Source organism: Macrobrachium rosenbergii, chromosome 2, assembly GCF_040412425.1.
Source record: "Macrobrachium rosenbergii isolate ZJJX-2024 chromosome 2, ASM4041242v1, whole genome shotgun sequence".
Classification (NCBI taxonomy): Eukaryota; Metazoa; Arthropoda; class Malacostraca; order Decapoda; family Palaemonidae; genus Macrobrachium; species Macrobrachium rosenbergii.
Window position 1 is genome coordinate 42157476 of NC_089742.1, and position 16411 is coordinate 42173886.

Genomic DNA, 16411 nt, shown 5'->3' on the forward strand with positions numbered 1-16411 from the left:
GTGAGGATACTGTTATGCTTATCGGATCAGTGAACATAATCCAAGTCTCCATATTAGTGGAGGTCTATTTAATTTCTGGTAGAACGAAAAAAGAATAACTATTACTGGAACAGGAAAAGTCTTGCTTGTGTTAAACAGGGAAAGTGATCAGAAAATCTTTTTCCTTAATTGATGTCATCTCATTATTTTATCAACTGTGGAAGCATTATTGGATGTGAAATACTGTAGCTCAGTTGCTGCACTGTTGGGTTCACTTATTTAGGCCCAATACAGTACAGTATTGTTTTTCTGACCGGAGATCATATAGAAATTAGCACCAGTCTTGGCCCTGCAAATCTTTGCTGGCTTTATTAATATCTTTTAACACTGTGTTCAATATGTGAATAGTCCACATCAGAGAGGGATAATTAGCACACAAATGAAAGCCTATCTTGTTTGCATGCCCTTGAGTTTCAGTGAGGGTTAACTAGCATATAAATGAAAGCGCTGTCTTGTTGCAGCTACTTCTGTTATTTTTATTAGCAAGTATGACAGCTTAAAAAGAGCGAGAACCTTGGGAAAGAAACTCTTACAATGATTTCAGTGGTAAGAATGCACTGTGCTCATTGTTAAATTCTTATCAGTAAGCACTAAAGTATATGTAGAAAAATTATTTTTTTTTTGGCATCTCGGGCATCACTTCATCTGTTGTATGGAAAGTTATCAGAGATTTTCTACTAATGGATGAAGATGCTAAGTAGTGGCAACTTGAAAACCACATTAAATGGATTGACTGGTTGCAAGGGAAAATGATGTCCTGTCATTTCCATGACAAGAATTGGCATGATGCTGGGTGAACTGCTGTCATGTAAACTATGTGTAGTCCAGTTATATTTGAATAATGATAGCAGACACACAGAGAGATAACTACTGTGTACTTAAAGTCTCCCTGTGATAATAAGACAGCTTTGAAACCTAAAGTGTTAACATACGTTGATATTGCTTTGTAGTATCCCATTACGATCTTGGTTTGTTGAATTAGAGCAAGCACAGTGTAGAGATGAGATAGAAAGTGTGTTTTATTCTCATATATCACCACCAATGAAGACACTGGAATGCTTGTAGGAAGCAAAAGCTATTGATGGACTGGGAAGACATGAATTGGTACCCTGTGTTCTATACCCTGAGTCCTATGTATGTATGTTTATTTTTCTAAATCTGTTGCATAATTAACCCTCAAACATATTTGGATGACTGACCAGCCAGTAGATATGACATTAACTTATGAGGCCATGGGAAGAAGAAAGCATTTCCAGTTGAGTTATAACAGATTTTCGTAAATGATTTCTCTTTGATATTAAGTATAAAAATGTTATAACTCTGTTCCTGCTACATTAACCTTTTGACTAAGAGGTCTCGCCTTTCATTCACTTCACATGCTTTCACTAAAAGTAGGACAACCTCTGGAAATGCACAGTTATTTTTTTAGGTTATTACCGTGAGTCCTATCTGGCTCTGGAAGGCCAAGCCTTATGTTAGTCTTAGTAACCTAATACAGTCAGACTTTTGTATGATTTATTATAGTGTCTGGAGAAGTTGTAGACATCAACAAGGAGGCTGCCAAGATGCTCCAGGATCCTGATAGCAGATTTGTGCTGGTTATTATAGTGCTTAGGATTCTTGTAATATGAAAGATTGCCCTCTTTTGGAGAATGATGCCTAACAAGACTTTTGCCATTGCCATCTTTTGGAGAAAGATGTCTAACAAGACTTTTGCCACCGGAAAAGAGAAGACTGCACTAGGACTGTCATAAGAGCTGCAGTTGAACCCCCTGTTGATTGACTACTGAAGGGGTGCACCAAGGAGCAACAAGTGATTTGGAAGTCGCAGTTTGAAGGCATGAATGAAGGGACCCATCAACCATATTTACATGGCTTTGCTGACTATATTTCACCAGTCCTTGGGCCATACATAGGACAAAACAACTTTCCAAACAGATAATTCCACCTTGCAGATAATGCTGAGTCACCCCAAGGCATGGATGAGTGGCATCACAACATTTGACTTCTTGTTTATGCCTCCCAATGTCACTTCTCTCATCCAGCCTGTGGCCTAAGGGATCTTGATGTTCAAAGCCTACTGTGAGTAGCATACAGTGAAGATATTGGTCTAGTTTTTCTGTATTAGCCCTAATAGGATGGTCAGGAAGTAATGGAGGAAATTCAGCTTTAAGGATACGAACCTCATTGTTGACGCTAGGTATAGTATGGCCTCCTTCTGGCAAAAGATAAAGCCTGAATGCTGTAATGACTTACAGGCTTCCCCTCTATAGAAAGCATTTGCAAGTACCTGGTGAGGTTGTGGCTTAGAGTCACATTTGACACAATGGAAAAAGAGTACGTTGCCAAACTGCTGAGTCACCTCCTACTAATCTTTATAACTATTGACAATTATTTTGAATTTACAAGAAGATTGATATGAGGAAGAAAAGTTCCCAGAAAAATTGTATATAATACATGTACTGTATATTGAAAATCTTTTTAGATGAGAGTCATCCTCAGCCAAAGGATCATCCTTAGCAGTTTTGAAATAAATGTTATTGCTTAAGAAGCATAAGTCTTTTTAGAGATTTTAAAAATGTACGACCCAAGATTCAACTTAAAATGGAAATTATTTGCACTCCTGTTGTATACATAACTTACTACATATTTTAAAACATAATTCATATTCCTGTGAAGTTAACAAAGAATTACAGTGCATATGTCACAGCATACTTGAACAGTATGTTCCATTGTATAATAAGAAAATACTGTATACTGAAAGGTTTATGAGAGAGAAACTTATGAGGCTTTTGACTGAAGGTTCCTTATTACCTTTGTGTAAACAATACAGCATTTCATTGTTTATGGGGCTAATCCTTCAAACATTTAAAGAAACTGGTGAACCATCAAGAATTTTCAGCTCTTATGAGCCGTAGACTGTAGTGTCATCATAGCACCTTCCTCTGGCCTTCCTTAATATCCCGCATCGTCGACACTAGTAGCCACAAGTTACCTGTGATTACAGCCATCATGGTAATTTAAGGAATAAAAAAAAGGCTTGTTGTGGAAGGATGTATACAGTACTGTTCCTTTGTGGTACAGTATAGTAAGACTTCTGTCTTTATAATTTAAAACTACTACTGTATTTTGTAGAATACAAGTCATTGGCTAACTTGAGAGTGTTACTTTCATTTTTAGAAGGGTTTATTGCCTAAGTAAATTTAGTATGAAGAATGCAGTTGTTATCTGCTGCAGTCAAGCACTGGCCATCACACCCTCACCCATGCAACAGCTATGATGCAATTATCTGTGTACTGTATATTGTATGACCTGAATATTTCAAATGTATTTTATACATATATATGAGAATACAGACTACTGTACTGTAGTCTTTGAAATCTGGATACTACAACTACTTGGGTGGAAGGATGATGATGTGTATATAATTCCAATTTGGATGACTTCGTCCTATTCAGTGTAATACCTTCTATATTACCACTTATTATATTCTGTGAGGATGGGCATTGACAGTGGGGTATACAGACTTCAGAGGCATGAATACATTTTGTCAGCTCTAACTAGGCACAAGGACATTTTTAGGGCATCAGTTTTTGGGAAAATGCATCTGAGATTGCATCCAGGTATTCTTTCAGCTTGTCAGAAGGGGCTGTGTATAAGTTGTGAAGGACATATGTTCAAAGAGTTTGGAATATGTGAAAGAACTGTTGAGAGGTATTTTTTTGGAAATGAAAAATAACTGTTTAATGTAAATTAAAAATGATAGAAACCTGGAAATCCTTCATCGGTAATAGGGAGGGAAGAAAAGTGAAAAAGGTTAAGAAACTTTAGGTGTGTCAGAAAAATATGGTAAAGAAATTAACAAACATTGACATATGAGCATTGTGTTCTTTGGTCATTTAAAGATAGGGCAAAGATAATTATTAAAAAGGATAAAATTCAAAAGTCTTCAATAAAATGATGAGAGGAAAACTTAAAAAGTGTTTGTAAAATATATGTACATAACTGCTGTATAGCACTGTATAAGGGAGATGGTCTGTTTGCTACTAATAATACTTTTGTGTAGGTGGATGAAGCTGCAATGAGACTATGAAAAAATTATTGAACAACGTACACGAATTTAGTCCTTGATTCAATGTTTGAAGATGTACGCAGCAGTAATGGCTATCGTTTTCCTTTCCTGATGTCACCTTATTTAAGAGGAAAAGAATTTTTTTTTAAAATTAGTCTCAACAGGCATAAAAAGTTGTGCAATTCGTATTGAGTATTTAATGCATAATATTTGTATCGATGTTGTGATTCCTTACAGTTGTACCATACTACAAAACTTAGTTATAATTACTCTATGTATTCTCCAGATTACTGACCTTCCATTTTCAGGTCTTTGTGTGTGTTATGTATTACATCAGATATTTAATCTACAGGTATAATTATTGTTTACTGTGTTATCCGGAGTCATTTTAAGAAATTAAATTCATTTTAGGAAATTCATTTCTGAATACAGTATTTTCAAGGAATGTAGACTATCTACCATTAGGTACTTTTTGCAAAGGATATCAGTCACTAAAAGATGACAGCATCATAATAAAATTTATTTGCTTAGCAACCTGAACATTTTTGAAATACATAAGTAAATTTCCATGCAGCGTTAAATGTAGTACCATTCAAATATTTCAGCTATGAATGATAGATTCTAGGAACTGGAATGATTAAGGGTAGAGTATTCATATACTTTTTTAACATACAGTAGCAGGTACCTGTATCAATAATTTTTGTACCCTTTTCACAATTTTATGTCATATACTATAATTTTGTTGTCAGTATAATTGTACTAATAACACATTTTTTCCCTAACCTGTTGATTTTTCACTGCAGGCTCCAGATGGGGAAACGCAGCCTAGTACAGAAGTGGATCTTTTTATCTCCACTGAAAAGATAATGGTGCTCAACACAGACCTAAAAGTAAGCTGCTCTTTTTTTTTGTGTGAGAGAGAGAGAGAGAGAGAGAGAGAGAGAGAGAGAGAGAGAGAGAGAGCAAATTTTAACAAGCAAGCAGTCATCCTCTGAAGAGGATATCCACCATACCTTGCCTCAGAAGGGATGGTATAGTGTATGTTGGGTCTCTAATTGAACTTATAAAATGGCATTGGCTGTCCTTTAAAGAGATTTATCATTGGGGTCCCAGATGTAGTTACTTCTGCTCATTCTTTAATGTATGAACTATGATAGTTTAAATCAAGATTGACTTTGTTTATGGTGTTCAGTACAGAGGCCTATGGTCCCCTATATGTGTTAAAGTTAGCTAGTTAATTCTTTGAGATGCCTTGATAGATGCCCATTGGCTAATTGTTCTCGCTTTGATTCTTCATTTGTTCTTAAACAAATACAAACCTTAATTCGTTACATGTGATTTATCCTTGCGAACACAAGCTAAATACTTTGTAAAGAAAAATACAAGGTGCTTTTAAAATTTGCAACTTTTTGTGCTTTAAAAGGATTCCTGAATCCAATGTTTACCCGTCAGAAGTTGTCTGATACATGCTTGTGTAAGTCCCTCAGTGATTATCATTTATATATCACAATTGTTTTGTAATTTACTGCTGCTGCATAATACAGTTTTATGCTGTAGAATACTTGGGCTAAGAGAAACATTGTGCTTTAGTTGTTTGCCAAGCACCTTTTCTTCATTTGTCATCATTTTTGGCAGAAAAATGGGGTGACCATGTGTAGAAAGCTTTTTACAAGGTTAAGCATGTATTATTTGAATATACTGTATCCCTCTACATAGTGATTTTATATATAATCTATATATACTTTATATAAAAATGGATGTATCTATGTATATGTTCCACATACACTTTGAAATGCATTGAGCAATTTCAACCAAACTTGGTACCGTTTACATATGACTTACTATCTGGGAAAGAACACTTTGGGGGTAAGACATCACTGGCACCAAAGGGGTGTGTGGGAATGGGGTGAAATGTAAAAATTACAGAAAACAATAGATATTAGTGTCTAATCCATAGTTTTTGAGGTCACTGAGATGAATAGTGACATTCCCAATGCCCTTCAAGTCCAAGTTCAGTCCCGATAGGGAGGGAGGTGACATGTAAAAATAATAGAAAACGACAGATATTAGTGCCTAATCTTTAGTTTTCGAGGTAGCTGAGATGAATAGTGACACTCTTGATGCTCTTCAAGTCCGAGTTCAGCCCTGATAGGAAGTTGGGGTGGGAAGGGGGTGACATGTAAAAATAACCGAAATGATAGATATTAGTGTCTAATCCATAGTTTCTGAGGTCGCTGAGAAGAATAGTGACACTCCTGATGCCCTTTAAATCCAAGTTCATTCCCAATAGGAAGGGGGTTGGGAAGAGGTGGGAAGGTGGTGATGTAAAAATAACCGAAAACTACAGATATTTGTCTAATCCATAGTTTTTGAGGTCGCCGAGATGAATAATGAGACTCCCGATGCCCTTCAATTCCAGGTTCAGTCCTGATAGAAGGGGGGCCAGGTTGAGAAGAGGTGAAAACTAATATGTAAAAAATGACAGATATTAGAGTCTAATCGATAGTTTTCGAGGTCACTGAGATGCCCTTTAAGTCCAAGTTCAGCCCCGATAGAAAAGAGGGGTGAAAAATAAAATGTCAAAAACGACAGATATTAGTGTCTAATCAATAGTTTTCGAGGCCGCTAAGATGAATAGTGATGGTCCCGATGACCATTAAGTCCAAGATCATCCCCGATAGAAATGGGGGGTGAGAAGGGCTGAAATATAGAATGTCAAAAATGCTGGGCACTGTAACTGTAACTGAAGCAACCAGTGAGTTTATCGGTTGTCATTCAGGGTTGGTCAGCTAGTTGACTATATAATTACTATATGTAATTTTGGATAAATTGTTATGTTTATGGGTTGATTGGATGAACCAACCACTTATAAAACAATGTATGCAGTGCGTTGAAAAAAAATGTATGCACTGCTTTGAATAGAAACTTTTTTTTAGATGGTTGATTGATTGGTTGATTTATAGATTTTAGGCCTACATGCCAAGCACTGGGGCAACTAAGGCCATTTAGTGCTGAAATGGAAATTGGCAGTAGTTTGAAAGGTGTAACAGGAGGAAAACCTCGCAGTTGCACTGTGAATCAATTGTTAGGAGAGAGTGGACAGTAAGGTGGAAGAAAGAGAATATGAACGGAAGTACATTAAAAGGAATGAAAGGGGTTGCAGCTAGGGGCCGAAGGGACGCTGCAAAGACCCTTAAGCAATGCCTACATTGCACCGCATGAGGTGCACCAATTGCACGATCCCCATACGTGAATTTATTTTTTTTAAGAAGGATTTGAATCCTTAAACAGAGTATTTTTGCCACAATGTATCAGTCAGCCTTCTTTGGATAAACATTTTGATCTACAGTATAAATATTTTTTTTTAGATCTTTTCTATGAGGACCCACAAAAATACTATATAGAATTTACTAGGTGTCTGTGTACCATCTACTTGAGCATCCCCAGAACTAGTATGAGTAACCTTAAGTCCATTGTTTGTTGTAGACCCTGAACCCAACTGTTACCCAAGATTAATTGACTTGATGCTACCAATGTATTTACTTTTTTTTTTTTTTTTAAAGTGTATGGCTAATGGTGTGTGTGCAGTCTGTACAGGTCTTCACCAACTTGATAGCCTTCTCTGATCTTTCGTCTCCAGTGCCTTTAATCCTAAGAACTTGTTCTCAGTTATTTGCTATGCTGTTCCTCCTCTTAATTTTTCCGTGCAATATTTTTTTAGGAATTTAATGAAGGCAGCATTGTAAAAAGAACAGTGTATATTATAGTACAGTACATATAATGTTTTAGGGAAAATTACCATATAGGCAGTTGTACTGCATATGAATCCCTAAAGACAATGAATGAATCATTCATATAATTTAGGCTTTAATGTTGTGAACTGGGGCACTTCAACCATTTAGTACTGAAAATTGTGAAAAGAGAGATGGATGGAGAGGTAGGACAGGAAGATAGAGTTCCAGAGAATACATGTAAATGAATTGAAGTACAAGAATGCAAAGGTGTATAACTTGGAAAAACCCCACGGCTGCACTTAGAACAATCAGCAATCAGTTGAGTGATTGAATGGCAAAATGGAAGAAATGAAGCAGGAATGGTTGTAAAGTAAAAGACTGAAAAGTTGGTGTAGGTACAGTACAGGCTGAAGGGATAGCACAAATACTGTACCCTGTAGTAGCTCCTAGTACAATATTAAAGACAAAATTTATTGGTTAGGTTGGACCAATTTACACTAGTTGAGCACAGTACAGTATTTGCAAGTCTTACTTCATCTGTATAATTGTTGTTTTAAATCATTTAGTATTTTTTCATGGGAACATTTTTTATCAGAGAAAACTGATAAATAATGTATTCAATAATTTACTCACTATTTGCAGGAAATAATGATGGATCATGCACTCCGCACCATATCCTATATTGCTGATATTGGTGACTTGGTTGTGCTGATGGCACGGAGAAGAGTCCTACCTACTGATGATACTGGTAATAACATACAAAAAACACCAAAGATGATCTGCCATGTGTTTGAAAGTGATGAGGTACGTTGAACACTTGTTTATCCATGTTGTAATTATGTAGTTTATGAATTTCATTATAGTGTGCAATCAAATACAGTACTTGACTTAATACATTGCCTTCACTTGAATCCTCTTGACCTGTAGCATTTCTTCCAACAGGCGCAGTTTATTGCACAGAGTATTGGACAAGCATTTCAGGTGGCGTATCTAGAATTTTTAAAAGCAAATGGTATTGAAGATCATAGTTTTGTTAAAGAAATGGATTATCAGGAAGTTCTTAATTCCCAAGAAATATTTGGTGATGAACTTCAAATGTTTGCTAAGAAAGAGTTGCAAAAGGAGGTATGTGTTGCCATCTAAGGTTAGCTTCTTTAATGTTAAGTTAAATGTTTTTGAAAGTGACAGTGTCATCAATTTTGAGCCATAGATTTTTCAAAAGGCTCTTGTTATTTTTCTTAGATATATTAGAACTATATAAGGTTTTTCTTTTCTTTATAAAATGTATGTCTGTATATAAATCTTAAGCTCAAAATAGCTGATTATGTCACAAAACTCAAGATTGAGTTATGCAGTACAGTATGTAGAGTAGTGTCAAAGCACAGGTGTCATCCTGTTTTACACCAATTCCTCTATTATATACAATAGCCTTTTAGATATGCTTTTATTTATGAAAATTCACTATAATAGCACATAGCTGTTATGGAATTCTTACATCAGTTGAAGGATTTCAACAACTTGATGCATATGGAAACATATTTTTACAGGAAAGGACAGGTAAGTTTAATTTACAGAAAAGCCAAGCAAGGTTTGTTTTATTGAAATCAGAAACTGCTACAGTGGAATAAAGATTTTTGTGTAGTTTCATCTTGTGTAGCATGTTCTGTTTTTTAACGTCGTGTAAATAACTGAAAAATCATTGAAGGAAAGCAAGAACCTGTTACATGGAAATACATTACCCACTAGGCAACTGAACTTCCATGTGGTTTGTATATGCAGCATCATTAAGGACCTTGCTCACAAAGAGCTGTTTGGATTGAATGGATATACATCTTTGTTTTTACATAGCATGGTGCTTGGATACCCAGTGTAATAACTTCCTAAGGAATGTTTTTTGTGTTCTTTATTAGCATTTTTTATTGGTTTCATGATACTTTTTGCATATTTGCATTTTCAGTTATTTTTCTATATTTTTTCCTCAGAGGATTTTTTTTATAGTATAGTTGTACTACAGAGCTACTACTGGTATAAGTACTGTATACCACAGCATATTTTAATAGAACTCCTCAGGAATATAAGTAAGTTTTATTCTTTAATGATTTTGTTCACAGAAATTATGGAAGCTGCTCATTATGGTTCATAAATTACATAAACTCATGTTGTGATACATTAACTGAAAAGGTGCTTAATATTTAATTACAGGCTCCGACTTATTAGAAAACTTCAGTATGTGGTTTATGGAAGGTGGTCTTTTGTTAGAAAAAAGTTCATTGAAATACAATTTATTTAATTGGAGGCATCTAGATTAATTGAATACCCAAAAACAAGACTTAGTTAGTTCATTAATCTTGTTCAGTCTGTGGTAAATCCCTGTGCACAAGCCTAAAGCAGGAGACAGTAGATAATTTTCCCCATAAACCTTGTCTGCAAATGCTGAGAGTAATTGTGATGTCCTAAAATGGAGCTAAAACTGAATACACTACACAAAATTAATTCTAGGTAAATTCCTAATCCAAATCAGTGACCAATATTGCCATAATAGCATTTTCAAGAGAATTTTGATGTACGTTGAATGAACTTGCATATCTCGTGGGATTCAGCATTGCAGTGATTAAATAGCTGTAACAAAGAAAACTTACTTTTAGGGTTTTTGACCAATAATGGATTTACTTTTAGTTGGGAAAGGTAAATCTAGCATGAGGCTGTGCAGAATTCATATTTCCCCATAAAATTTCTGTGTTTGTTTGGTTGAGGGCAGGATTTAATTTCATCCAGTATGGGCTAAACAAGATCTCAGTACATTTCTAAGATGCCTGTACTGAGTGCATTGCTGTCTTAGATACCCTTGAAAATAGTCTGGCAAGATTAGTATACTCAGGTCCATTAGAAGTTGTCACTCCATGAAGACTTTTGTTTAAATATTGATAAGGGGAAGTACACAGTATTAATGGTCTTCATACAAAGATCATGCTATGGGTATTCTCCAAAATCAGAAAAGTAGACAAGAGTGATGTGTTTCATGGAAAGATCATGCTACAGGTATTCTCCATAATTAGAAGATATGACTGTTTGATCAGTTTTAGCACCCAACAAAAGTAAATGAATCAGGAATTTTAAACAGTAGAATTTAAAATCCGTTTAGAACAGATGTTAGTTCTAGCTTTCCATATCAGCATTTAAAAGAATTTTACAGAATAAACAATGGGAAAAAATTTTCTAAATTTTTTTTTAATTTGAATATATAGTACAGGGCTATAAACAAGAATTTAGAGAGTGGGTGGAGATTTAATTGAGTTTATTGCAAGGTACAGACCAGATAATGGTATTTAAAAATAAATTGAGAAAATGAGCTTCATTATTTGTAAGTAAATGAAAATACAAAATAAGCTAGATTTATGTAATTATGTTTCCAGTGTGGCAATTTGTAATGTAGTAACACATTTGTATGCAGTTACCTTGACTAAGGATACAGATTTTTTATATTTACCCATTTAGATTCTAATTATCAAGAAACCTTAAACTTCTCAATTGCTGACTACAGCACACTAAGAAAATGGAACTGCAATCTTAAAAGTTTAAACCTTCCCATATTTTCATTTTGAATGTACCCAAGAAGGAATGTCTCCCATCAGGAGTGATAATATGAGTGTGTAGTGTATAAACTTGTTATTGACTTAACAAAGGTAGGTGTTCACATACGCATAGGCTATATGTATTTCACACAAGGAAATAGTTCTCTTTCTGTATTTTATTATGGGTTCATGTGTAAAATATAGATTTTGTTGTCTTGTATTTAGTTTTTTTTGGGGGGGAAAAATAAGATTAAAGTACAGAACAGCATATTGATAGTTGTACTCAGTATTACAGTTCTTGAGGCAGTTTCAGGTGTATATACCATTGGTATTGATAGAGGCATTGGTGTAATGACTTTCATTTCTGAAAAGCACAGCTTCTTTTTTTTTTGCCGATTGGTTCATTTGTATGCATGTAATGAGGACCCACTTGCGAGTACTGCTGTGTTTCCACTAATTCACTCACCCACGTTTTTGGCTGCAAGAATTAAATGTTTGGTGTAACATATCTGTTTTTAAAACTGTAATTTCACTGTCAAGTTTCTTTTAAGTGTTCAAGAATTATATCACTGTAAAAAGAATTTTGGTAATACTTCCACATTTGGTGACTGTTAATAATCATGAAAATGTTATTTGTAAAAATATAACTTTTTTAAAGTCCCAGCACATCAACCTTAATTCTTTCCCTTTTTCTGTGATGGAAACACAAATCCTTTTTGTTTTCCTTATCTACAGTATCTCATATATGAATAGACAGTATGAGTGAAAGAAACAGCTGCTTAAATGCTTAATGCCTGGGAAATGTTTTAAGTCAAATGAAAGTAAACACTAACTCTCCACCTACCGTGTCCACTTGCCCAATCCTTTGACCAGTCATTTTCAAAATGTGGTCATTAGTCAACCATGAAAAGTGTATTCTAATGGGCATTTTAAATCTTTTCTGCGGCCCCATCTACACCGTCGTACACAGGAGCTATATATCTCAAAGACGGTAAGTAACACAAGCATACTTTTGGAAAGATACATGGGATTTCATTTCACACAGATCAGGAGGCTTTTTATAGCAAAAATGGAAAGACTTCAAGACTCTGTTAACAATATTTTTCATTTTTCATAAGTTGTGCTAAATTCCTGTCCTACGAACCTAATTTAAAATCTATAAAGTATACTAATCTTAGTACAACATTAGAGGCAGCATGATATTTTTTTCCGCATTACAGAGTTTTGAATCTTCGGCTATTTTATGTAGATAAAGCTTCATTGTTCAGGTAAAGAAGCTAAGTTGCTCGCTTATATAGCATCAAGTCTCAGTTCCTTGATTTTCTTCACTATGTCATTAGAGTTGTTAGGCAAAAAGGTTAGTTTTGAATGGTGGCTTTTCAGGTAATATCCTTTAGCATGTTAGAAGCTATTACTGGACTATATTGGAACTTTTGTACTAACAGCTTAAAATAGTTTTTACAGCTCAGGCTCCAGATGCTGGATTTTACAAAATTATGGGTACAATTTTTTTTTAACGAGTTTTAACCAAACACTGTACTCCTGGGTCATTGATGTTGATTTCATTATATGTACAGAACTACAGGTTTTTGTTTATTTCAGGTTGTAGTACCAAAGATGAAGAGCGAAATCCTAGGCGTGGTAGTTGTGGAATCAGGGTGGGGCTCAATGGTTCCAACTGTAGTTATAGCTAATCTATCTCCAACGGGAGCAGCAGCCAAGTGTGGACAGCTCAACATTGGTGACCAAATAATTGCAATAAATGGTGTGTCATTAGTTGGTCTGCCACTTTCTACATGCCAGAATTATATAAAGGTTGGTATATTACTACAGTGATGAACAAGTTGCAGTTTATACAGTCCAGTGTACAAACTGCTGTTTATATAGTCCAGTAAACTATTTTTAGATCAGTACAATACTATTCAAAACTTGTCATTTTAATAACAGTACTGTATATGAATTTAAGCAAATGTGGTATCTGTAAACTATAAAAATCTATAAAATCTTTCAGATAGGATAAGCCAAAATAAGTTCATACATTGTGACAAAATTTCTTTTAGTTATTTATATTCATTGTAAAACCCTTTGTTGGACAGTGATATAAACAGTTTCTGCACAGTAAACTGCAGACAAAAAGGCCCAAAAAGAGTAGTATGATTCTCTTTTGTCTGCCAATAGCTATCCAAAACAGCTCCACAATCAGCTTTCAGCACAGACCATACCAAAGTTACCAGTACTTAAACTTTTTAAAATGGGTAGATGGGGATGCCCACCACAAGTGGAGGAGTTGTCTATGCTGCTTTCCAAAATGGGAGTCATTTCAGGTGTCATATTTATTTTCCTTATATGGAGCAGTGACCTTCAAGTCATGTTCTCAAACCTTAGGCTGTAAGGTCCCTTGCTTGAGGGTATACTCGAGCCCATCACAGTTGTCAATCCTCAAAGGTTAGATATCACAAATTAACAAAAAACTAATATGCATGGGGAGGAGCTATTAATAAGCTGTAAACAAGTCAAATAAGTCACATTGAACAGGCTTATTAAGGTTTTTCATTTTACTTACACAATTAGGACCAGTTAAAGATACACTTACAAAATATGATAAGTTTTTCTTACTCTAACCGTTCTGCATCCCAGACCAATTATCAGGGGTGTGGCATATAACCTTGACATGAAACCCTCCCAAAATGCTCAATATGAAGAGACATAACAACAGATGCCATACAGATGTTAAATAACAGCAGTAGTTATAAAATGTAATTATCATTATTACAAGCCAAGCTGTAACACTAAAACAGAATGCCATGAGCCTAAGAACCCCAGTAGGGAAAGCAGCCTAATATACATGAAAGTAAATTGGGAAGTATAAGAATAAACCATTAAAAGAAATGGCAAGGAAGAAGTAAGGTAAATAATATATAAAGTAAATAAAGACAAATAGTGTGCCATATTAGCTATGAAATTATAATAATGTCAGCCATCTTGTTTTAGCCTTTGTCAAGTTGAGGAGAAATTAGATAATACAGTACAGAGGCTGTACTAAAGGGTAGTGAAAAAAAAAAAAATTTCTGTAACCATTATCCTATTTTGATTCTTGTTCTCAACCCTGTCGTTCAAACATAGGAGTGAAGATCAAAACTTAAAAAGATTAAGAAAATTAGGGGGGAGGACATAGCTCAAGTTAAGGAGCATCATCCCACCCCCTCATGAAAATCTGTTGGTCTTTTCTTGGTTACCAACGTAATATGCTTTAGTAAGGCAGTGGTTTGTAAGTATGAGGGAAAAAAAATTAAACACATTACAAACTTTTCCAAAGCAACTGAGATTATGCATGTATCCATGTTTGAGATCTTACTTGATGTTACTGCTGATAGTTTACCCGTAAATTGTCAGCAGTAAGAAAATATATAATAGGCAGATAGATATTAGTTTTGTCAAGTAATGTAAATATTTTTTTGTATTAATACGGGATTATTTTGCATTTTTAAATAAAAAATACTATTCTGGGTGTTGAAAAACTGAAGTCATTAATGCCCCAGAGAATTGCAAAGGGTTATGGATTTTTAATTATTGAGTATGGTAGAGTATACTGTTTATAGCGTATATTTAGAGTGTTATTTTCACAAAGTTCTCTATACCAAGTACAGAACTGGTAAATTTCAAAGTTAGTTAACAACAGTATAGTTTAGACATGGAGTGGGAAGCTATGTAGATAGAAAACTGAAACTGTTATATTTCCTTGTGCAAGTTTTAAATTCCAAATATTAGCACTTTAGCTTAACACATGCACTTGAATAATTTCTAGTTATCTTAAAGTAGTTAACAGGAATTCCACATTGGTCCTAACCTAAACTAACCTGCAAGATTTATCTGGAAATTTATCATTCTAAAATTATAGCACAAGAAAAAATAACGGTTATAAAGTAGCTGGTAGGTACAGGAGTCCATTAAGATGAGGTGTTACTGTTTAGTGCTATACCACAAAAATGTTTGATTGCTTTGCAAGGTTACTATTGGTTCACCCTCAAAAGATTGAACTTGTATGCTAACTTCATTTATTTTTGTTTCAGAATACTAAATATAATACTGCAGTCAAACTTACAGTAGTTCCTTGTCCACCAGTTGTTGAAGTGAAGATAAGAAGACCAGATACAAAATATCAACTAGGTTTCTCTGTACAAAATGGTGTTGTAAGTACTATACTGTTATCAATTATCTTCAAGTTTTGGTGTATACAGGGTTAGGCAAAGCCTTCCACATTGCATTTTGCAGAGTACTACAGTAAACAAGAGCACCAGGTTTATTGAAGTTTTCAGTTCGGGTACCATTAGTGATTCTGTCAGTTAATTTATGTTTTAATGTGAAGTTACTTGGTGGTAAAAATATTGTTTTCACACACATCAACATCAGTGAAAGTCATTCTACCTTATTCTTTTTCAATTTCTTTTTGAATAAGTTGTTTGCTCCAGACTACGACACTATTTACTTGTTTCTTAAGGAGAGGACAAGAATACTTCTGTCTATGATTATTAGTGTATTTCATATAAAGGCATTTGCTTTTACTTTGTAAGTTTTATATTTTTGTCATGTCTTTTCAGATATGTAGTTTATTAAGAGGAGGAATTGCTGAACGCGGAGGAGTTCGAGTTGGTCACCGAATCATTGATATAAATAGTCAGTCTGTTGTTGCAGTTCCTCATGAAAAAATTGTTAACCTTTTAGCAACTTCTGTTGGCGAGGTAAGATTACCTTTTCATAGTTTCTACTGTGTACTTCAACATGCAATTTCTGTTCTTTTTACAAGGTTGAGAAACATGTCAGAACATATCCATTTACATACAAAAATATCCACTGTATAGCTGTGAGTACACTAAAAATTTGAACTTAAAACTAAGCAGTTTATTCTGATGCTAACAAAATAAATATTTACTTTGAAATTGGTCATACTAGAGGGTGGTATTGTACATTTGACTAAATTTCCTCTACAGATAGAT

The 16411-nt window shown here is 34.6% G+C and overlaps 2 protein-coding genes across 22 annotated transcripts in view; one reads left to right on the forward strand and one right to left on the reverse strand.

The window, feature by feature from the left end:
• LOC136845769 (mucin-2-like) overlaps window positions 1–16411 on the forward strand; it is a 1649806-nt gene that overhangs the window by 1626964 nt on the left and 6431 nt on the right. For 18 of the 20 annotated variants that reach the window (XM_067116026.1, XM_067116170.1, XM_067116077.1 and 15 more), the window contains 7 exons: window positions 4915–5001; window positions 8488–8649; window positions 8788–8970; window positions 12388–12408; window positions 13020–13232; window positions 15488–15607; window positions 16016–16156. In XM_067116026.1, the coding sequence (XP_066972127.1) occupies window positions 4915–5001; window positions 8488–8649; window positions 8788–8970; window positions 12388–12408; window positions 13020–13232; window positions 15488–15607; window positions 16016–16156 (927 nt within the window). The remainder of the gene's footprint in view (window positions 1–4914; window positions 5002–8487; window positions 8650–8787; window positions 8971–12387; window positions 12409–13019; window positions 13233–15487; window positions 15608–16015; window positions 16157–16411) is intronic. The other 2 variants (XM_067116065.1, XM_067116179.1) reach the window with 1 other exon arrangement.
• The window catches only part of LOC136845827 (gem-associated protein 6-like), a 142269-nt gene that overhangs the window by 70889 nt on the left and 54969 nt on the right, over window positions 1–16411 (reverse strand). The window lies entirely within an intron of this gene.